The 23,920-nt window shown below is 41.2% G+C and overlaps 1 protein-coding gene across 2 annotated transcripts in view; it reads left to right on the top strand.

Moving 5' to 3' along the window:
* The first annotated feature begins 12,304 nt into the window (after positions 1 to 12,304).
* Positions 12,305 to 23,920, top strand: part of LRP12 (LDL receptor related protein 12) — an 83,953-nt gene continuing 72,337 nt past the window's right edge. Inside the window, exon 1 of one of the 2 annotated variants that reach the window (XM_065895193.1) lies at positions 12,305 to 12,484. In XM_065895193.1, coding sequence (XP_065751265.1) covers positions 12,406 to 12,484 — 79 coding nt within the window. In that variant the 5' untranslated portion in view covers positions 12,305 to 12,405. The remainder of the gene's footprint in view (positions 12,485 to 23,920) is intronic. The other variant, XM_065895194.1, reaches the window with a different exon arrangement.

Genomic DNA, 23,920 nt, shown 5'->3' with positions numbered 1-23,920 from the left:
TTGAGGTCACAGTCCAAATTGCACAGGGTAAGAGGATGAAAACTCAGGCAGAATTTCTATGTTGCAGTCTTGAGGAGAATTCCTTCTTCAGGAAACCTCGGTCTTTGCTCTTAAGGCCTTTAACTGATTGGACAATGCCCACTCATATTAGGGAGGATAATCTGCTTTATGCAAAGTCTACTGATATAATTGTTAATTACATACCAAAAATACCTTCACAGCAAAATCTGGGCTGGTGTTTGACCAAACAAACCCCAAATTTGGCACCATCACCCAGCCACGTTGACAGGTAACGTGAACCGTCATACCATGTTAACCTTCAGTTCAAAGACCCTTCACGTGGTAGGGTCTCAGTAAACGCTGACCTGAATAATATTCATTTTCAACAACACAGATTATCCCACTCATCTGAAATTTTGCAAGATATTCCAATTACATCGTTCTTTACTTTTCTCTTTTTGCTGGAAACAAAAGCAAGAGCTACAATTCAAAGTTCTATTATTAGACTCATGCCTGAGAGTAATCAGTAGTATTAATGAGGAAGGAAAGGACACATTTTCTTCTAATTCTCCATCCCTATAATGACAATATAAGTTATATTTGAGAACTGCTCAAGTGAAATCTCTAGATTAGGTTCATTTACTAAATGTGAAAAGTTACCTGATAATGCAGAAAAGTGTTCTACATGACATTGGGTCTGCAATGTTAGGAGTGACTAAGTGTATTTTCATGGGGCTTGAAGCCCTCTTCCCCTCACAGCTGGAACCACTGGATTTCTACAAACTAGAGTTTCTTAGAAAAATCCTTTCTTAAGAAGAATTTAGGGAGTTGTATCCTAGCATCTTGGAGCACACCATTTGTCTACTTTGCTTCTATTAGGTCTCACCCTGTGCCCTGGTACTGAGAATTTCTCTTGCTCTAAAGCCGCAAATACACATCTTAAACATCCTGTTAATTCAATGCTGATTATATATTTTAGCCTAATTGGCATTCCAGTTAGATATCTTCCTGGGATCGAAGCACTGTCTTGCTCTAGTGAAGCTTCTTTTCTTTCCAGGGATGGGACACCCGCCTCTGGATTGAAGATAAATAGCTAAGGTGCGAGTTACCTGCTCAGGATTCACTACCTCCTCAAATTTTTCAGTCCCAACGGCTGGCCTCCAGTACCAGCTATGTGCTATCCATCTATAGAAATATTCTTTCTGCCTCAGCCCTTCCAGCTGAAGCTACTTTTCCAAGATACATTGCCTCTGTTGCTGTACCCTTCATATACCACGTCCTTCCCATGAGATTGGGCTTCCTTTCCAGAAGCCAATCCCTCTTTCCTCCCCCAGCTCCACCCAAGTTTGTCGGTCTACATCTAGATCCTCATTATTCTCAGGTTGCCTGTCCTCTAGCAGAATTCACAGAGTATTATCACCCTTGTATAAATGAGCCTGGGTTTTCTCACCTGTAAAACTAGGAGATTATACTAGAGATGACCCTTTCAGCTCTGACAGTCTTATGATTCTATAAATGCCTCTTTGATTTTTATAAGTTTATTTATTTATTTGTTTTTAATTTTGGCTGTGTTGGGTCTTCGTTGCTGCACGCGGGCTTTCTCTAGCTGCAGCGAGCGGGGGCTACTCTTCGTTGCGGTGCACAGGCTTCTCATTGTGGTGGCTTCCCTTGTTGCAGAGCACAGGCTCTAGGTGCATGGGCTTCAGTAGTTGTGGCACGCAGGCTCAGTAGTTGTGGCACACGGGCTTAGTTGCTCCGTGGCATGTGGGATCTTCCAGGACCAGGGCTTGAACCCGTGTCCCCTGCATTGGCAGATGGATTCTTAACCACTCCGCCACGAGGGAAGCCTCGCTGCTTTGATTTAATGGTCCTTGACAGCACCTCAGAGAAAATAAAATCACACCAGGCTCTAAGTAGATTATTTCTATTCCTACATATCTATGTCTAGTTCTTTCTTTTTCTCATGATCAATTTCTCACCATTTCTTTGGAGTAATGTTTCTATTTCTTAGAGAGTATTTTTCCTTAAATACTCTAGCTATTATCAGACCATTAAGGGATGTGTTAAAGATCTTCCATCTGCGTTTCTTATGAAACATAAATTGAACTTAAATGGAAAGCACTGCTAATCTACTGCTTCCTGTCCCTCAAGAACTTGTTGGTAAGCTTTCTGGCTGGGACCCATACGTGCCTCTGGTACTGGGCCTTTGCTGGTGAGGAAATGTTTGGACTTGTCCACTTCCTCCTTTCTCTTTGTAAGAGAATATTTTCACACAGTGCATTTATTAGGAACCTTGTTACCCGAGGCTTAAATATAAGTAGAGGATTAGGAGCTTTTAATTAATTGACATAAGATACAAACATATCCATGAAAGCATAACACATTTTAATGATATACTGAGCAAAAGTTAATATAGTTTTCCATTACCTATCAGAACAGGCAAATCCTCTTGTCACTTATCTTTACTTTTAGAAACGAAGTTCATAACAAAATTTTCACTCACTGAGCTACTCTTTTTTATTTCTAATCAAAAAATTCAGCAAAGACACTTTCAGGAAACATGGTATCTATATCATATGCATAAACTGAATCTTAAAAAATGATTAATGGGGTTTTTCCCTTTCCTAAACAACTGAATTAAATTAAAAACATGATCAAGCTACTGTACTGGGCTGTACAGAAGTCAGTCATTAATATTGTTGTAAAAAAATTCAATAGGAAACAGCTGATTCAGTGGACATGGAAATACGTCCTCTGCAGACTTGAACTTGTCTGTCCCCAGCCACATTTGAAGTTATTCCAATAGCTCCAAGCAAAATAGTGACAGAGTAATTGGCATTAAACAAGATGAAGGATATGTGTGCCTTGGCTATTATGTTAGCAACTAAGTACCTTGAAATACTATCAGCCAAAAATATAATTTCCAAAAAGAACATCACTGATATAATAAATGTTTGTGACCTTTCAATCTTCTAAAGGTTTAGTATGGTTCTAGGAGGAAAAATTAGGCATGCTTGCACTGCCATATCTTCTCCTTTAAGCAGGGGTTGCTTCGCAGTAAGAGGTCACCTTAGAGGGGAATCAGGAAAACCTCCCTGGCCCCAGATCTCTCCCTCATCCACTGACATTCCAGCCCAAAACATCCATCAAAGCTGTTTAACATTTTCTCCCTGCCCTCCTGGGAGAGATACCATATCTGGCTTCAAGACTTATTTGCTTAAAAAGTTCTTTCCTGAGAATCACTTTTTTTTTTTTTTTTTTTTTTGCGGTACGCGGGCCTCTCTCACTGTTGTGGTCTCTCCCGTTGCGGAGCACAAGCTCCGGACGCGCAGGCTCAGCGGCCATGGCTCACGGGCCCAGCCGCTCCGCGGCATGTGGGATCTTCCCGGACCGGGGCACGAACCCGTGTCCCCTGCTTTGGCAGGCGGACTCTCAACCACTGCGCCACCAGGCAAGCCCTGAGAATCACTTTTGATGGAGGAAAGCTGAGAGTCAGAAAACACGAACATGTCAGGAGTCTGAAGTTGGGAAAAGAGAATATAAGCAAGGGCTCGGGAGGGGAGAAGGGAAATTAAGAAAAGGAGTATTGGGTGGTGAAGACTAGCTTTATAAACTTCAGTGTCTTGTGTCTAGGGTCCATGTGAACTTAGAAATTCTTAAGTTTGAATTCTAAATGGATAATGATTGGATAGAACAGACTGAGGAAATAACAATAAAATTCTTGAAGATACAGAAACAGAATATATAGATCACCAACAATTCAGCTTTGATCTAAATGAAAGGCTAAACAGATCCCTGTAGAAATCTTTAGATAAGTACACTAGACTTTCTTGTAGCCAGTTATATTAGTTCCTCTTCACATCTTGGCCCTTTGTTACTTGAGCTTTCCTCGGCACTGACACTTTTTACCTCTCCTTTCGGCCTTTTACCTCTCCTTTCTTTGTAAAGTTCTCTGTGCTTGGTTTCTGTGACACCAGGCTTTTCTGCATTTCTTCCTACCCATTGTCCCTTTCTTTTCATTCTCCTATTGCTGGTTCCTCTACCACCGCTACTCTATGAACTACTGATGCCTTTCATATTCTCTAAGGGAAAATTCATCCTCTCCAAAAGTAGTTTTATCAATACCAGTAGTTTTCTATCTTGAGCCCATTTTTCTCCTCTGGGATATATGGTATTGGACTTCTCTATCTGAATGTGCTCCTCGAAGTTATACACACCTTTCCTCCCCACTTCACTCCCTTTCCCGTATTCCATATCATAAGGAAAGGTATTACCATTCAATTGCTCAACTGAAATCTGGGGGTCATGGATTCTTACCTTCTGATCAACTATTGATGGCGTTACCTACTCTCCATTCCTATTGCCACTAGGCACCCCTAAGTGCATCCCATTCCTTGCTACTGCAATATCTTCCTGACAGGACTTCAAATCCCTTCCCCTCCCATTCCAGGCTCCATCATAGATGGAACAGGACTCCTTGCCTCACAATTCTTTCAAGGTTCTCCTGCATCTTACAGAATAAATTCTACACACATTTACGCATGTCATCTATTATGTAATTTATGATTATATGTCACACACATGCGACACACACCACTTTTAAACCAGCAATGCAAACTACTTTACGTTCCCAGAACACAACCTATTCTCCTTTCCTATTTCCACTTGATTTCTTTTGCCTGGAATGCTTTTCCATCACCCCTTGCCTGCCTCCTTTTTTATTGTCAATCTCCTACTTAGGCTTTGTTTCTCAAATCAGATATTTTTCCTCTGTGAGGCCCTCTCTGATTCTCCCCTGTGGTTCTGGTGTGTCTTATGTGCATGTACCTGTGCCATGGCAGTTGCCATGTTTGTTCACTGAGCAGCCCCAGCATCTGGAAAAATGACTGGCACATAGTAGGCACTCAATAAATATTTGTTGAATGAATATTGCTTATACTTATTGGTATATCTGTTTCCCTACTAGATTATTAGCTCCCTTGTATCTGTAATAACTGGTCTGACAGAGTAAGACCTCCACCTTTAAGTGATGGAGTCAGGTTATGTGAATTTCTACACTTTACAATCTTTAGCACATTTCAAGTATTCAAAAACATAAAGTGAATTATTACTAAAATCCCAACAACATTCTAGCTAATTTTGAGAGTATTTATTTTATTTTGCTGAACAACCAACTTTAGCAAGTACATATAAATGGACAGAAGACAATATTGATAATAGCAAGTGATAAAAAAAAAAGATAATTCACTTTGGAATTTGGAAAGTACTCTTTGTACTTACATTATATTATGGGACTGACTGATGACCCAGAAATTCAAAATACATTAAACAAATCTTGAATTCATACTTGAATTCATACTGGCCACCTGGGTTTCCTTCTCTGCCCTCTGATCCTGACTTCATACTGGACACTGATTTCATCACCTCTTAGACTGATATTAAGAAACAGTTTAACTTCATAGACAATGGAATTGGAATTTCTCTGCACACCTGAAGCAAGGCATTAGTTCACAGCTCTCCGAAGAAGAACGTTTTAAAAAGTCTTCTTTTCTAAGGGTTTCTGCTAGGTTAGAGAACAAAGGGCCTCTTTATTTTAATAGTCAATAAAATTAGTGCCCAACTTACAGATCATATAAGGCCAGCTGAGGCCATAAAAGTCCAGTTAACCTATAGTATACTGGAAATATTAAACATTGGCAATAAAATTATAGAAAACTGGCTTCAACACCAGAATATATTTTTTAACCTCCTCATTAAGGTTTTTTAAACCTCATTAAGCAATATCTTTGAGTCTCAGCACACAAGGTTATATGGATCTTATCCTGCAAGTGAGGTTTATTGGCTTTTCCTAAAAGAGCAAGAATTGATGGTTCACTCCATTTTTGCCTGAGCTCCAAAGCAAGCTGCCTTCTCTGCAGGCCACCTGGGCACTAATGACAGGACAAGCATGGGTCCTTTCTCCTCAATATGACACTGAACAAGAGCTTTGCTTCTCCTTTTCGCCCAGAGATCTATTTCATTTCTGAACTCCCTATTCATTCACTCAACAAATGTTTCCTGAGCATCTACTGGGAGACAGGCCCCCTTCGAGGTGTTGAAGATACAGTGAACACAACAGATAAATGACCCTGTCTCACTGGAGCTTTCTCTCGTTTCCTTTATCCACCTCCCTCAGTGAAGATGAGAGAATCTGAATATGCTGGTTCTACTCTTCAGATTAGCAAATGTGCCAGTCCAGGGGCCATAGATGGGATTAGTAAATTCTCCCATCTTCAGAGGCTGTCCCAGGTCTCAATTCTGAGTTAACGAGTGGTACCCATTAAGTGATTTGCCAGAACAGGTCTGAAACCTGTACTAGGAATCTCCTGAGGGAATAGGTCAATGGTTCTGATGAGGATGGATAACACTGAGAACAGACTTCTTGGAATACAGCATCCTCCCACATATCCTGGTCCCTGGAGTACTGAAGGTTATTACTGCTGGGAATCTGATGCAGAGAGAGCACAGTCAGCACAGCTGCTCTGGGACTGTGTCCTTTTTCTCATTCACGGGCCAGCTAAAGCAGCTGCCATATAACTTGGTCTCTACCTGCCAATTGCCATTAATTGCCCTTAAGTCATACATTTAAAGAGCTAAAGTCGTTTATACAATTTTATATATGTGAATATTTATAAACTGGGGTTTCCATCTCAGGAGGGTCTATACTTAAGCAGAGCTAGTCATAATGTGGAAAAAAAGTTGTGGTGACTAGAGTTAACTGCCCTGGTGACCAGAACCAACTGACATAATGTTCTGAAGTGTTTAACTTTTTTCTTCAGTCACTTAATTCATTTTATGGAGTATGAGAATAAAATTTTTGTATTGAAATGCTTTTTGATACCATTTCTTTCACATCCCCTGCTGTGCAAGTGAAGCAGTAGACGACAGACATCGAAAGGATTAGACTGTTCTTTTCCATCACAGCTGGTACATATTCAAAATGCAAACCTGCCTGGGTATTTCCAAGGAGAATATTCTTTTCATGATGACGCTGGAGTAATCTATTCTTTAGTAGAAATGACCTGTTTTCATGGCCTGATAACTGAGCAGTTTCATATGATTTGATGTACTCTTCGGGATCAGAAAAATCTGTCATAGATCTTCTCTGAAGATTAGGGCAATAAGCAACCTAAGATTCTCCGATCTTCAAAGGAAACTACAAATAATGACTACAAGGTCACGGAAAAAAAATTTTAGTACAAGCAGCAAAAAAACCAGACTTATATTTCATCTGATGCTTGCTACATGTTTTCTAAAACTCAAGGAAATAAAACTTTAAAGATTGACTTTTCTTTTTAAAAAGAAATCTAAAAGAGGCTTATGTCTAACTTAAACCAAAATTAGGGGAGTATCAGCTACTTCTAGGAAAAAGGAAGACAGAAAAGTACTACTTACACTGCATTTTAAATTGTATGAGATTAGAGAATAAGGACTCTTTTGCTTATGTTATTTATATGTTTAATAACAGTAGCTGCCATTTATTGAGCACCTACTAAGTGCCTGGCATTGTATTAAGTACTTTACATGAAATGTGGTAGAATGATTAAAAGTGCATGTTTGGCATCACACTGCCTGAGTTTAAATGCTGACCATTTACTATTTGTGTGTTCTTGAGAAACCTACTGAACCTTTCTCTGTCTGTTCAGTTGGAACATGGAGATAATAATTACATCGACATCATAGGATTGTTTGAGAACTAAAGGTGTAGCATACTGTAAGTACTCAATATATGTTAGCAATTATTATTATCTCATTTAAGGCATGCAGATAATTTAATGAGGTGCCATATTTTCCCATTTTTTGGTGGCAATATGAAGCACATAAGGTTAGGTTACTTGACCAGGGTTAACCACCTGGGTCAGGCTCAGCTCTGTTGAATTCTCAAGGCCTATACGTTTAATAACTACAATATACTATATTGCCAAATAACACTGGGCACCTCAAATCCTTTTTGCACTTGGGCAGAGTACAAACGGTTAAGTTGTATATGCCTGAAATTAGCAATATAAGAGTCCTTGGGTTGCCATCACAGTTGCTAAATTCACTTCTGATGGACTCGTAGAGAAGAAGATTCCATCCCACAAGCATTTCCAGTTCATAATCTCAATCAGTCACGGGAAGAACTTAAAAAACACAGTTATGTACATTTTGAAACCTAGCAGTTGAACAACAAAACACTCAGTGTATCTCTTTATAAAAGCCAATGTCTGTAGTTAATTCCCCTTTCCCTCCTTTTTTCTTGGTAGGTGCAACTGATTCATATGGCTACAAGAGACAGATATTGTTAGCCCTGTATATCCATGCATGCTGTACGATCAGGTTTTGCAGTTAAGAAGTTGAGTTCATGAAGGTCAATCTGTATGGACGGGGGATATTTAATTTATAGCCAGGATTATGTTTTTGACTACTTGGTACAATGCTGGGGTATGCTGTCAGAGCACAGAACATAATAAATAATAACCACAATAAATGTGCTAGGAAACTGGTATAGAAGTTGCCTAGATTGATGGATCTCATTTGCTACCCTCTATTATTCACCTCCAATGGAAATTACAATTTGCTTGTAAAGATCTCTCATTTATTTAACTTCAGTCTTTAAAAAAAATTTCTTTCCCTCTTAGTTATTTATATGTGTTTATCCAGTTTGTTTTTCTCTTTTAAAATAATATTCCTTTGAGGGGGAGTTAAAAGAGTCAGCTTTGCCTAGCAGCATGCCAAGTAGAAAAACCACTACCATCAATTTTCTTTCCAATAAAAGATGATGCTCAGTGGTAGACTTAAATTCCCGTTCTAACCTCACTGGGTGTGGACGAGGTTCTCAAAGGCTACTAAATGGAGCAGGGTCTACACCAGGAAGGAAGGAATTTTTATGAGTAACAAGAGTGAAAATTAAACCATCATATATGGTGATAGCCAAATAGGGAGGAAAGAGAAGTGTAAAATCAAAACAAAAGGATTATTTAAGGGCACATCTCCATAAAGTGGAGGGGCGTGGGTGGCTCTTTTCCGAATATGTCAAGGGGAAAAGAAATAGTCCATGAACTTCTCCTCTCCCAAATGCATGTACCTGAGGAGTTTGAGAACCATTTGGAAAAGGATTAAGAAGCAACTCAAGTAGTTACCTCATTCAATTTTTCTTAAACATTCTTTTTAAATGATTGACACAGCCCTTCAAGAATCTGCTGGAAATAACAAATCTTCTGCCTATAAAAATGCGTGAGCACAAAATTTCATACAATTTCAGGATCCTTGAAACACATCTGTAGATCCAGGGACCCCGAGATTAGGAACCACATGAGCCTCAGGAGAATGCTTTATGCTTTATAGGGTATAGATCAGAACGTTGGCCAAGTTAAATCAGCACTCCTACTGCAATAGAACTGTTAAAGATACTGACCACTTTATACAGTTTTATAAACTTCTAAATGCTTTCTCATATATGAGTTATTTGATATATTAGCCTAATAGTAGACATCTAGGTACTCAGCTCAATAGATTAGGTAATAAAAAGGGTAATACTGAATACCTAATCTGTGCCCTGCTGCTTACCAATGTCTGATATTCTATTAGGATTAGATTTTGTATAAATAAAATGTTCCCTCATGAAACATAAATACCCTTGGTTGGTGAACACTGAAGTGCTCAGCTTCTAATACCTTAGAATGAATATTTATCAGATTTTTTTCCAACAAGAAACAAAACACTTAGATTTTTGAAGGTGTTAAGATAGACACCTAGATGAACAGCTCTCAAAATTTTATCTGAGGGCCCTGGGGAGGTACATGACATCCTCTCTTTGCCAATTATCAATACATATCTTTGTGAATCTGGATTTTCTTCATATACTTCAACCAACACCACATATTGTAACCGACTGGATGCAGAAGCAGATATGAGAATCCAACTGTCTTCTATTAAGCCAGACATTAAGATTTACAAAGACGAAAACAATGCCACACGTTTCACTATTTTTTTTTTTTGTTTTGGAAAATAGAGATAACCTGTAATGCATTTTTTTATTTTAAGTAAATTTACACATATTTTAAAATTGTTTTAATTTCTAAATGATAAATATCAGTAGCTATGATTCACATAAACAAAAGCTCTTTGGAGTCCTCACCAAATTTTAAGTGTTTTTAAAGGGCCCCTGAGACCAAAAGGTTTGAGAACTCGATAAGTCTCAGAAGACAGGTCTGGGTGGATGAGCAAGTGCAAGGGTGAGAGGGTTGTGAATACAAGAGTCAAGGGACAGGGCTTCCCTGGTGGCGCAGTGGTTGAGAGTCCGCCTGCCGATGCAGGGGACACGGGTTCGTGCCCCGGTCTGGGAAGATCCCACATGCCGCGGAGCGGCTGGGCCCGTGAGCCATGGCCGCTGAGCCTGCGCGTCCGGAGCCTGTCCTCCGCAACGGGAGAGGCCACAACAGTGAGAGGCCCGCGTAACGCATAAAAAAAAAAAAAAAAAAAAAAAAAAAAAAAAAGAGTCAAGGGACAGAGGACAGCAATGTGCCTCTTGTCTTGGGATGGGGGTTCCTTGACTGGTACTAAAAGTGGAGAGAGGAAGATGCCGTGCAGTCTCTCTTCATTTTGTTTGTGACCTGTTCTAAACACAGTGGTCATGGCAGCGCAATTTCTGGAAACAGATCTCAAGAATCAAGCAAGTAGAATCTCAAATCCTAAAATTAGTACAGACAACTGCTGATTGTTAAATGAAGTACACTGAAGCTCCTCCTTTTTCTCCAGCGAGGGTACAAAACATTTTTGGAGCTCTCGATTTTGTTTGTTTTGCCAAATGATACAAGATTTGTTATTATTGGGTTTTGCATTGTTTGTTAATAATTTTTTCACCGTTTGTAATACCATTTCCTGGGGAAAAAATCTAAAAGGGGACAAATCGGTAGCGGATAGACGGAAAGACTAAATGTACCTTCAAAGAAATTCATCTTAAATTTTAATATTTACCTACTACGCACTAAGCATTGTGCTAGAGTACACTGCAGTAGAGAGGAAACAGCCTTGAATTTGGAATAAGAAAAATTGTTTCAAACCATTCATTTGTTACACTATCTTGGGTAATTTAACTTGCCTCGTTTTCTTATCTATAAAATATGGATAATAATATTTATCTCACAAGGTTGTTAGAGATGAAAAAGAGATAGCCTATGTCAATTGGACAGCATAGCGCGTTGTAAGTCTTCCTTGAATAGCCTGGAGAGTGCATGTAAAGGTCAATGATAATCTAGTAGGGGAGATGAGAGGTGTCGACAAACACTTTACAAATACAAGGCGGAAGATCTGACGTGCCAGTGTCACTACAATTGTATTTAGGAAGTGCTACGGAGAGGTAAGGGAAGGAGGAGTCACACTTCTTGGGATGGAGAAAGATGTTTAGAGAAATCACGGGTCGCTGAGTGAACCCCTCTCTCACTTCCCGACCCCCGAGGTGGCTCCAGCTCCCCCGGGGGATGTCAGAGCCACCTCCACGCCAGACTGGAAGTGCTCCGCACTCCAACCTTGTCCGGCTCATCGCGGGCACCTTGAGCAGCCCCAGCTCCCCAGCAGGCATTCACAGCGACCAGCGGCCAGGGTCTCGGCACTAACCTGCGCCCACTCACTCCGAGCTCCGCGCGGGTTAAGTGGAGGAAGGGAGGAAGGGGTAGGGGAGAGTAACTCTCAAGTTCCCAGCCTCCGAACACCCACTCTCCTCGCTCACGCAGCCACTCTCCGCCACCCAACACGTCCTCATACAACCCGCAGGGGCAGCCCCGAGACCTCTGACTGCGGCGAAGCGCCGAAGCCGGCCCCCACTCCCCAGCCCGGGGGAACCCATCGACCCGCGTTCTCTCGCTCGCCCATCTATTGGCACTGCCTTGCTCCTCCGGCCTCTATCTTGGGGAAAGCGGCCCTGAGACTTAGAAAGTCCAGCGGAGCGCGGGGTGGGAACCAAGGCAGGCGGGCCAGGGGATTGCCGATCGCACGGATGGGCGCGGGTGCCGGCTAGCGCTGTCTGGCGGGTGGCGGCGCCGACTAGCCTATGCGGCGCGTGGCTGGAGCCGCGCGTCCGCCGCCCCCTCACCTCGTACTGGCGCTGGCTACCCCGGCTCCCGGGAGAGCCGTCCCGTGGAGGACTCTCGCGCCGCCCCGGGTGGGAGCCGGCGAGCTGCTGAGGGGGGGTCCGGAGGGAGGCAGAAAGAGGGAGGGAGCGCGCGCGGGCTGCGGCGGCGACGGCGGCCCCTCCCCCTCCCGCCGCCGCGGAGAGCGCAGGGAGCAGCCGGGGGCTCGGTGGCGGCGGCGTCTGGCCCCAGCTCCTCCTCCGCCTCCACCTCCGCCTCCTTCATCTCCTTCTCGCTCGCTCCATCTGCCGTGGTTATGGCCCGTCGCTGGAGCACAAAAGAGTCTCCGCGGTGGAGGTCTGCGCTGGTCTTGCTTTTCTTCGCCGGGGTGTACGGTAAGTGTCCTGGACCTCGCGCCCTGCTGACTGAACAAAGCTGGGGCGACCCCGGGCCCCGAGGCCTCCCCGAGGAACCGGCAGAGACCACGGCCGCCGGCGGGACAAAGACCCGGCGAGGGATGGATGTAGCGGAGGGGGTGTCCACACACGAAGATGCTTTGGTCCATTCCTCTGTCTCCAGACCCTCGGGGTGTTGGAGGGTGTCTGGGCGTCCCGGACCCGGGGAGCCCCCTGGGAGCTAGAGGGTGGCGGACGGACTTCCCGACCTGGGCTGGAGGGCCACGGTGACCGGCTGGTTCCTCGGGGACTCGTAGCCCCTTGAATAACACACACACACACACAAAGATGTAGGACTGTGGGAGAAAGAAAGGGAGGTCGCCTGCCGCCGCTGGCCGGGACCGTCCTGCCACCCCCAACCCCCCCAACCCTGGGCCAGGAAGTTCACTCCTCAGTGGAATTCACACCGCACCGATCCCTCACCTTCCCCACTCCCTGGCAAAGCAGCCCGCTATTTTCTTCCCATCCCTGCACTTCGGGGGCTCTGCTGATCCCGGGCATGCAGGATCCTGCCCCTTGCTCTGGAGCAGCACGCGGGAGAAGGCCAGAAAATAGTTTCCAGCCCCACCTCAGTCTCTCCCTCTTGGGGCGTACATGTCTGCCCTGACTCCCAGTTCCTTTGGCATTTCATCCATCATTGTCCGCTAATGTTGTCACTGTTGCTTTATTCCAGTCTGTGGGTTGTATTACATATATTCCTTTGAGGTTAAGAGAAGGCTGAGGCTATGAGTAAGGACCAAGCTTTACGTAGTACACTGGGGTCAGAACAAGAGCTAAACGGAATTAATTGGAAAGAACATTCATTGCTTGAGAGACTTGAGTTCCACTTCTGGCTTGACTGTTTTTAGTCATCAGTTAAAAACATTGTATAGTTGTTTCAGAGAACACAGTTAACCTTTACTTTCCGGAGTGGTGCTTTGATTTCTTCACAAGAAAATAATTAGAAGTTATCATTCTTTGGTAAAGTTTACTTCTGAAAAGTCTTAAGTCATTTGCTACAAACACTTAATTCCACTAATGGTGGTGGGGATGGAGTTCAGTCAACATGTAATTTACGAGCAAGTATTATCTCTTTTGAAAGCATTTATCTATGGAATTGAATGTCACAGTAACTTTTAAAACCTGAGAAATTACACGGAATGAAGAATTTAATGAACTGAGATTGACATTTACTGCCAACCAAGAAATAATAGTTTTTCTGTGTGGTTCAGAATGTATTGCTCCCTGACCTGATTAATATATTTTTATTTTTGTTTGGGAGGAGTTGGTCCACATTTGATGTGGTAATTTCCAGTGGTGTGCTTATTTGAAGAGAAAACCCAGTGCATGACTTCTGGTTGTTAGTTGCATCAAGTGGCTGTGATCCCTACTTGCTTGGTGACTTGTGGGTTTGGGTCTGCACCAGAAATCAATAAGCTATTATGTGTTTCTTCTAGCCTGAAGGTGGGTGTAGCTCTGCTCTAGGTTTGGTGTAATGGCCCAGGAGAGAGCAGAAAGCTAGAGGCATCTTTAATCTAGGGTGATTAAGAGTGTCCAGCTTTGTCCTCTACTATAATCAGAGTTGAGTCTTAGTGATGTGTGATCAGATTGATAAATAACCAGGTTCTTTTAGCTCTGCTTTCATTAAGAGCTATGTCATTAGTGTTTGAACTAAAATTCTTTTTGCCTCTAGGGATAAGAGGCTGTGAACCCCCGAATTTGTCTTGGTGCATCCTTTTGTACTTGTACACAAAATGACTTTCTGGTAGATGTTTATCAGATATTTATGTTTGGGGAATTTGTATTTAGAGGAATTGTTAGTAGGCAAAGACTGAAGCTCCTTTTTCCAACAGTGTGGGGTCACATTATAAAACTAGCAAGTGATTATGCTAAGGGTTGATATCTCAAGCCACACAGCAAGTTTTAAAGTATAAAGAAAACGGAGGTAGTGAGCCAGGCAGGACACTAAACTGTGAGAAGAGATTAAAGGAACCCTTCGCTCTGCATTTGGGGAAATTCTCTTTATTGCTGCACTTTTTGTCCTGTGTGGATTTATATTAGAGAAGAAGCAGCTATAATAATAGTGTGTGTGTGGCGGGGGCGTGTGTGCTTTCATAACAATAGTGGGGTTGTTGTACTTGAATATGCAGTAGTTGTGATGAGTGGATGCATCCTGAGAGGTACCCATCACCTGTTCTGAGCCTTTAGAACAAATATACACTGTAATTTATGAAACGGTCCCTTATATAGCAAAATGTATGTTTTTTTCAAAGTGGCTTCAAAAATAATGAGAAACCTCTGTTAATGCAACTGAATATTCAGAGTAACCCTTAACTTAGACCCAGTGAAAAAAATGCAGGTTGATTGGCTGATATTTGGGCAGTTCCAATACCAACTCTTCACAGAGTGACTCTTTCTTATCTATCAAACTGTAATATTAAATGGCTCCAGGTTGTGCCTTGAATCTTTGAAACATTTCAAATACCTTAAAAGTAATCTTTTTATTTTGGTGCTTAGTTTCTTCACATGACCATTTTAGTGGACTGTGTGACTAATAAATGTGACTGTTTTAGTGGAATAGTATGACTGTTTTACTTCCAAGTTACTTTTCTGAATGCCAAAGCCTTATTTGAAACTCTAGATTATGATATGGAATACAGTTAATGTTTTCTAGGAGTAGTTGTTCAAAGACCAACAATTATCTTTCAGGAGCTGCTGTAGCTTAACTGCATCGAATGTTCCTGAGAGTTAGAAGGTAAAGGTTGACCTCTGCCATTGGAAGTTTGAAGGGATAAGAACAGTTAGTGGGGGCAGCTGTGACCTTGCTGGCATGTGTTAGGCCTGCTGTAAGAGGAGAAGGTGCTTCTTCATATCTCACACGGGGATATCTGGCTGTTAAAATGTGTGGAGGTTTCCAAACCGTCTCCTCGTCAATAGAAGCTGTTAGTCTTGTTAGTAATTTGATAATTATGGCAGTTCCATTGCTTTATCCTTTTCCACTCTGTTTGTCTCCCAAATCAGTGTTTTCTAATCTTTTTATTTATTTATTTTGCGGTACGCCGGCCTCTCACTGCTGTGGCCTCTCCCGTTGCGGAGCACAGGCTCCGGACGGACGCGCAGGCTCAGCGGCCATGGCTCACGGGCCTAGCCGCTCCTTGGCATGTGGGATCTTCCCGGACCGGGGCACGAACCCGTGTCCCCTGAATCGGCAGGCAGCCTCTCAACCACTGCGCCACCAGGGAAGCCCTCTAATCTTTTTTAGAAGATTAAAATACCTAAAATACATTTTATATTACTCCCAGTATACAGAACCAAACAAAATTCATGAAATAATCCTTGCTGGTACTACCTGTGATGTACTCTGATGTTTTCTAACCTATTTCACCTCCCTTCTCTCCTGCTTCCTTTCTTCGTGTACTGGTTTGGACTCAATAAAGTAATTTTGGAGAGAGAGTGTGGAGGAGATCTGAATGATGTATGGTAAATGATTTAGAACGTTCCTAGAAAGTAAAATCTCTGAAGAAAACATAAAAATGATGTCAGGCTGAAAAGTGAGCAGCAGTTTAAAAAAATGTTTGGGGAAAAAGGACTTAATTTTTGTGGTTAGAAAATTTAAAGCTTATCAAGAAATTAAGGCAACAATGAGAACTTTTTGTTTTTCTGATGTGAGGCGTTTTTGTATTTGGAGGGTTTTTGTTGTGTTTTTTTTACATCTTATCAATGAAATTACAGTTTAAAGAATGAAAGGTAAAAAGGAGGTAAATACCTTTAATATAGGTGAGATGTATGTAGATTTAAGCAAATAGAAAATGTTTTATTTCAGAATTTCGGAATGAGTACTAATCCTGTTCCTGCTACAGGTCTTTATAGGCAAATGAAGGTTGTTCTAAACTTAGGAATTGAGGTTGAATTAATGATTTCTAATTTCTCAGGTTATCTTTCCCTGCCATTTCTTGGTTTCTCTTCATTTTCTCCTCACTCCACCCTGTCCTTTGTGGGAGGGGTGAGTAAGATGTATACTACTTATTCTCCATTTTCTAAGGTGTAGGATTGGATTAGATCCTACAAATACAAGTTACCAATTTGTCTGTTCAGATGCATGTCATTAGTCCTTTTAAGTAGATGCAACAGTAGATGTGTATATAGATAGATAGGTCTGTCTGTCTATCTATCTCTAGTTTCAATATGAAATTAGCTTAGGGACTTCTCTCTAAACTATAGAAGGAAGGGAAGGAAACTAACATTTACTCAATTAAGTTCAGATACTGTGGTTGGTCTTCATTCATAGTCTGTTAATATTCATTAGGTCTTATTTAGAAATCCTACAAGGTATTTATTCCTTTTTTTTTTTATGGAAGAGAAAAATTGAAGCTCGGAGAAGTTGTCACTTATCTAAGATCAAAGCACTAGGAAGTAGTACAGCCAGGACCACAACCTAATCCTGTCTGTCTCTTCACTCTTTCATTCATTTAGCAAATATTTGTCGAGCGCTTGCTTACGTCTGGCACTATGTAAGGCACAACAGCCTGGTGGAGGTGGTTTCTGCCCTCGTGAAGCTTCCAGTCTAGTGAATAACTTGTAGTAAGTGCTTTAACAAAAAACAAACAGGAGACAGCAATAGTGAATGCCAGCCACACAGTAGTTAGAGGAAGCCTTCCTTGTAGAGGAGAATGAAAGACCTGAAGGACAGCTAACCATGTTATGACTGGGATAAGAGAGCCTTGCACATGGGAGCAACATGTGAAAGACCCAGAATTAGGAAAAAGCTGATGTGGAAGAGCTGGTGTGTTGCAGGTAAACAAATAAAATCAGTAGCCGGAGCACAGTGGTCATAAGAGTGACAAGGTGAGGCTAGAATCTTAGGCAGGGACTCAGGGCTTTGGAAACTATGGTAAAGAGTTTGGGTTTAAGTGTAATTGTTGACACAGTTTAAATGCTGTAGTGTGATCTTTGTTTTGAAACAGTCGCTTTTGCCCCTGTGTGGATTGTTGAGAAGTAGGCAAGAGAGAGTGGGATGATAGGTTTTGGCTGTAATGCAGGTGAGAGACACTGAGGTGGCAGCAGTGGAGGTGGAAAGAAGAGTATGGATTGCCCCTTTGATAGGGAAGGAAGGGGTGCTTCCTCTCTCGTCACAAGAGGTTAAGGAGGAAAATATTAGTTCAAGTGGACTTAGGTCTGTAGGTTTTGTAGTAGGATGATGGAGAATTCTCAAAGTGATATGAGATCATCGTGTGAGAGTGAAGAAAAGGGCTGAGAGGTTGCGGGTGATTTCTGTTTTCATAATTCAGTAAATCAGTTTAGACCCTTAGGAAGTTAAGTTTCTGTTTATTTTAATCTAGAAAAGAGAAGGTTAAGAACACTCAGTTCAAGAAGGGAAATTGTGTGTGAATAGTTGTATAGCATATGACACTAAGGAGTGGGGATTTAAGTTACAAGGGGGGAGGCTTAAGAAGGATTCTCTGGAGAACTCAGTTCTAAGGACTGTTCATTTTTGTGGATGAAATAAGTACAGAACAAAACTTTCTACAGTGTTTTAAGAGTATTTAAGGCAAAAGGGAAAGGGTGGAATAAAAGTTAGATTTCAAGGACTTTTTGCCCAAGTTAAATGCTTTCTACTAAGTGATCAATTAAAGATTGCTCTATGTCTTAGAAGAGTCAAGAAGGCATTGGCGGGGTTTCCCTGGTGGCGCAGTGGTTGAGAGTCCGCCTGCAGATGCAGGGGACACGGGTTCATGCCCCGGTCCGGGAGGATCCCACATGCCGCGGAGCGGCTGGGCCCGTGAGCCATGGCCGCTGGGTCTGCGCATCCAGAGCCTGTGCTCTGCAACGGGAGAGGCCACAGCAGTGAGAGGCCTGCGTACTGCAAAAAAAAAAAAAAAAAGAATGCATTGGCGGATTAGAGAACTTCAAACATTTTTGGAAAAATAAAGTGACCTTTTACCTTTCTTCCCTGGATTGAACAGTTTATTTACAGAATATATAACTTTAGAAGGTCCCAAAACTTCAAAGTAAATGAAGCCACCTATCTCGAATACTTTGTAACTCACTGCCCTGCCCTGCTAGTATCAGTTTGGTGAAGAAGTGAAATCGTTTTACATTCATGTTTTTACCATTGAATGAGAGTAACTTCATACTTACCTTTAATTCACTTGAATTTCAGTTTTTAGAGATGGGATATGGTGTTAATCTTTTCATATCGAGGTTAAATGGAGCACAGTGGGTTGTGTCATAGTTGGAATTTACCGTTCAAATGTAATCTGACTTAATTTCATTGATTGTTAAAGTATCTTATAGGTTTGAATAAGTTGGAGAAGACATGAATCTTTTATCTGGCATATTCTGAAATAGAATTCAGTTTCTTGGAATTATTATTGCCTGTTCTAGTGATACTAAAATCTTTTACCGAGAGTTAGAATACAGAACTCCTTTACAAAAAGATGCTTTTCTTAAATCCTTAAAATAACTGTGAGATAGGTATTATTAGAAGAAACTGAAGCTTTGAGAGTAGTGATTTTGCCTAAGGTTTGCGTCTCTCTGCTGCTGTTCTCTTCATGTAAAGGCTCGTTAGTTTTTAATTTGTGTTATTGTAACAGCCCCAACTTGACTCTAGTCCTGATTCACTCACATCACACAGAGGAGCAGCAGAGTGACTCTTCTAAAGTGAGGATATGATTATGTAACTTTCTTGCTTAAAACCAATAGTTCCCTATTCTTAAAATAGAAGCATCACTAGGCCCTTCACGATGTAGCTAGTTTTTCCCTTTCTTGTCTCTTGTCACTCCCTCCACCATGCCCTTCCCCTCCACCGTGTCTGTGCCATACTGAACACATTTCTCTTGTCTCCTGGCCTTTGCACACACTGTTCTCCCTGCCTGGTTTTACCTTCCTCCACCACTTTCTTCACTAGGCTAACTCCTGCCATCCTTCAGCTTTCCTTTACATATTACCTCCTTTGGGAAGTCTTTTCTGGTTCCTCAAAACTAGGTGCCTGTCTCCTAAGCATCTCAGACTGTTCTTAGTATGCACACTTGGTATTTTCCTGTTTTACCTCTCTATATTCCCCCCTGGAGCATCGCTGCCTAACAGATACATATTGTGAGCCTCAAATGTAAGTCATATACATAGTTTTAAATTTTGTAGTAGCCGAATTAAAAATTTTGAAAAAGCAGGTGAGATTAATGTTAGTAATGTATTTAACCTGATATATCTAAGATATTATCATTTTGACATGTAACCAATACAAAATTATTAATGAAATATTCTGCATTATGTTTTTCATACTAAGTCTTCAAAATCCAGTGTAAAATTTTTTTTTTTTTTTTTTTTTTTGGCTGCCTTGGGTCTTTGTTACTGTGCACAGGCTTTCTCTAGTTGCGGTGAGTGGGGGCTACTCTTCGTTGCGGTGCGCAGGCTTCTCACTGCGGTGGCTTCTCTTGTTGCAGAGCATGGGCTCTAGGCGCCCAGGCTTCAGGAGTTGTGGCTCGCAGGCTCTGGAGCGCAGGCTCAGTAGTTGTGGCGCACGGGCTTAGTTGCTCTGCGGCATGTGGGATCTTCCCGGACCAGGGCTCAAACCCGTGTCCCCTGCAATGGCAGGTGGATTCCTAAACACTGCGCCACCAGGGAAGCCCTCCAATGTAGGTTTTGTTCTTACAGCTCATCTCAGTTAGACTAACCACATTTCAAATGCTTAATAGCCACTTTGAAAACAGTATCTATTAAGGCTGAGTGTAAACATGCCCTGTGATCCAGCAGTTCTGCTCCTGGTATAAACTCAACAGAAGTGGGGACGTCACGTGCGTCAGAAGACACGTACAAGGATATTCATAGCATCCTTGCTTGTTTTAATTCCAGATTAGAAAGAGCCCATATGTCCATCAGCGATAGAATAGATGAATAAATTATGGTATATGGTATATTCACATAAGGGAAAACCGTACAGCAGCAGTTCTCAAACTTTTGGGACGTAGGGCTCCACAGTTCTTGGGGGATCCAAAGAATGTTTTTTGTATGACAGATATATATGTTTTTAAATATGGTAAATTAAAGTTGAGAGATTGTTAAAATATTTATTAACCCATTTAAAATGACAAGAAACCAACCCCATTACGTGTGACCTTAAGTAGCATACGTTTTAAAAATATGTAAAATGACCACTAAAATTTCCAAAAAAAAGAGTTTCGTAAGAAGGGTGGCGTTGCTATACATTTTTGCAAATCACTGTAATGTCTGGCTTAATAGAAGACAGCTGATTTCTCATGTCTGCTTCTGCAGTCAGTCTGCTGTGACATGTTTTGCTTGAAGTATAAGAAAGAAATCTGGCTTCACATAGATAATTGTAAAAGGAGAAGAATTTTAGTAGCCTTTTCAGATAAATGTGAATATTCTTTGATGCTACACCAGAACTTGACAAGTAGTTTTTTAAAGTTTAGTTGCAATGTGGAATCTGAAATCAGTGAGCTTTCTGTATTCTATTAAACTCTGAAAGGGTGTTGGGAATTCCCAAGAGCCCACTGACCACGTTTTGAGAACAAGGTGCTCTCATTACAAGGTAATGGAAAAGAACAAATTTTTAAAAAATAAGGAAAAAACCCCAAAGTACTGCTGCAGGTAGGGTGGGTAAATTTCACATGTTGATCAAAAAATGTTAGGCACACAATTATAGCTACGGTATGAGTACAGTGTTAGAAGTTAGACTAATTGTAGGAGAGCAGTTGCCTCTTGGGGTTGGGCGGGGGTGGGGGTAGTGATTGAGATGGGTACCATGGAAGCTTCTGGACTGCTGGTCAAATCTATATCTTGACCTAAGCGGTGGTTTACACAGATATGGGTTTTGGGGGTGATAACTCATGGAACTATAAACTTGCAATTAGTGCATTTTTGTATGTATATTTCAAATAAAAGTTTTTAAGTAATAACTTTTGAAAAAAAAGAATAGAATAATGTTGAATAATAGTATCCATAGAAGGTTTTCTGATAACGTAGATTCTCTCTAGTGTTTGCATTTAGTTTTTGTTCTTTTTTGCTTGATTTTTTGCCATTGTGTTTGATAATTAAAAACAATTTTAAAACTTTGTACTTTGGAAATTTCAAGCATATTCAAAAGTAGAGACACTAGTATAATTAACCTGATATACCTAACACCCAGCTTCAACAAGTGATCATTATATGGCCAGCCTTGTTTTATCCACTCCTCCACCCACTCCCTAAACGCAAATGATTTTGAAACAAATCCCAAGTACCTAATCTAATAGTATTTCAGTATGTATCTCTAAGATGTGAAGGCTTCAAAAAACAAACCTTAAGTCCAATACCACTATCACACTTAAAAAGTTAACATTTCCTAATTATCATTACATATCTAGCCATATACACATTGCCCTGGCTGTCATATAAACATGAAGTTTTAGAAACTCTTTGGATCAGGATCCAGATAAGGTCCATACTCTGCAGTCGATACCTGTTAAGCCTTTAGTTTTAATGGTTCCCATCCCCTTTTTTTCAAAATTTTAAGTGTGATGTTTGCTATAGGTTTCTGATATTCTTAATCAAATTGGAGCTATTACATGAGTTCCTATATAAAATTAGTTTTTGAGATTAGATATTTAATTTTGACACATAAGTGTTTTCATTTCCAAGATGATCGTAAGTTATTTATGAGGGCCAGAATTATGTGAGTGAATCATACCTAGCATCATGCCAGACAGTATTTGTTGAATAAATGAATTCATTTATCCACAAATGGAGTAAATTACATTCATATGATTCCTTATGTTGAACTACTTTTGCATTTATGGGATAGACCACAACAAGTTGGTAACGATATATTATCTTTTTTTCTTTTCTTTTTTTTTTTTTTTGTGGTACGCGGGCCTCTTACTGTTGTGGCCTCTCCCATTGCGGAGCACAGGCTCTGGACGCACAGGCTCAGCGGCCATGGCTCACGGGCCCAGCTGCTCCGCGGCATGTGGGATCCTCCCAGACCGGGGCACGAACCAGTGTCCCCTGCATCGGCTCTCAACCACTGCGCCACCAGGGAAGCCCACGATATATTATCTTTTAATCTGCTGGAATACATTGACTAATTTTCTTAAGGCTTTGTGTTTGTATCTATGAAATCGGTCTGTAGTTACTGCCAGCTTTCTAACTCCCTGCACCCCTTTTCTTTCTCTCTCCTGTGACCTGACTTCCTCTCTCCTCTTCCCAATTTTCATATCTGTTGATCTGTTCTTTTAGACACACTTATAATACATACACCTTTTAAAATTGATTTCAGTGGTCAAGAACAGTGCAAAAAAATTTACTGTTCCAGCTGTGATTATTTTGCCTTTTCAGGTTAGGGAAGGAGACCTGTATAGCTACAGTTACAATAAGAAAGCAAAGATAAACAGCCTTGTCCTGCTGACGGGAGAAATATTTTCATTCCTAGTGAGGATAAATTTTGTTTCACTAAGCAAGGTAATACAGATGAGCCTGTCAGAAGTAAATCCCTTCTTATGAATGGGCCTTATAACCAAAGAAGCAAATAAGATACCTTAGTGGAAATGGACTGGTTGTATGAGAAGTAGAATTCATGTCTGAAGGAGGCATCTGTGGAGTAAAATGGAGATGCTAAGTGAAGACTGAGCTCACGTCCAGGGGAAGGACCACTGTGTTCTGCCAGATGGGCACTTCTAGTCTGTTGGGGATGATTATACTTTAAGACCACACTTATTTGCTCAAAAGGTAGCAGCCATAGCATTAACCAAAATATGGCCCCAGTACTATGTAAGGTATGACCTTGTGTTTTCACTGACATGATTACTTGTACGTAAGACTATTCACGCTGTTAAGAGCGTAGGAGATGGAGGAGGAGCCTCCTATTTGTGCAGCTGGAGTGGAATCACTACACACAGTTTAGGTTCTGATGTCAGTGAGTAAGGCTAAAGTATAGTTCTTTTAAAACTCTCTGAAATCATCTTCAAGTACAGTATACATGTTTTACAATATTCAGTGCTGAACAGCATACTTTCATTAAGTACAAAACATCCAGTTTTCTCTCTAGCGTTGGTACAGAAGTTTTTTGAGCACCAGATAAAATGGTTGTATTTAGGGGCCATATGAAAACTATGAGTGAGCACAGATAAAATTGCATAAATTCAGTATGAATAGGATTCAACTCCACATTACTTCTTCCACTGCATTACAGTAAGGAACTGAGCACTGGATTTGATTGAAGTATGTGGGTGTTACAGAGAATTTGAATTAGGATATATGATTTATCCCCGCTTTTTATTTTGTGTATTTTTTTTTTAATTTATTCTTTTGTTCCCTGACCTAAGTAGGGGGCTTGCCACAACAAAATTTAAAATAATATAAGTTACAGTTTTTTATAGGTTTTTTAGAACTCTACCCTGCAAC

This window comes from Phocoena phocoena, chromosome 17 (genome assembly GCF_963924675.1).
Source record: "Phocoena phocoena chromosome 17, mPhoPho1.1, whole genome shotgun sequence".
NCBI classification, from domain to species: domain Eukaryota; kingdom Metazoa; phylum Chordata; class Mammalia; order Artiodactyla; family Phocoenidae; genus Phocoena; species Phocoena phocoena.
Note: the sequence above shows the minus strand (reverse complement) of the source record. Positions and strands in the feature narration are given on the sequence as shown.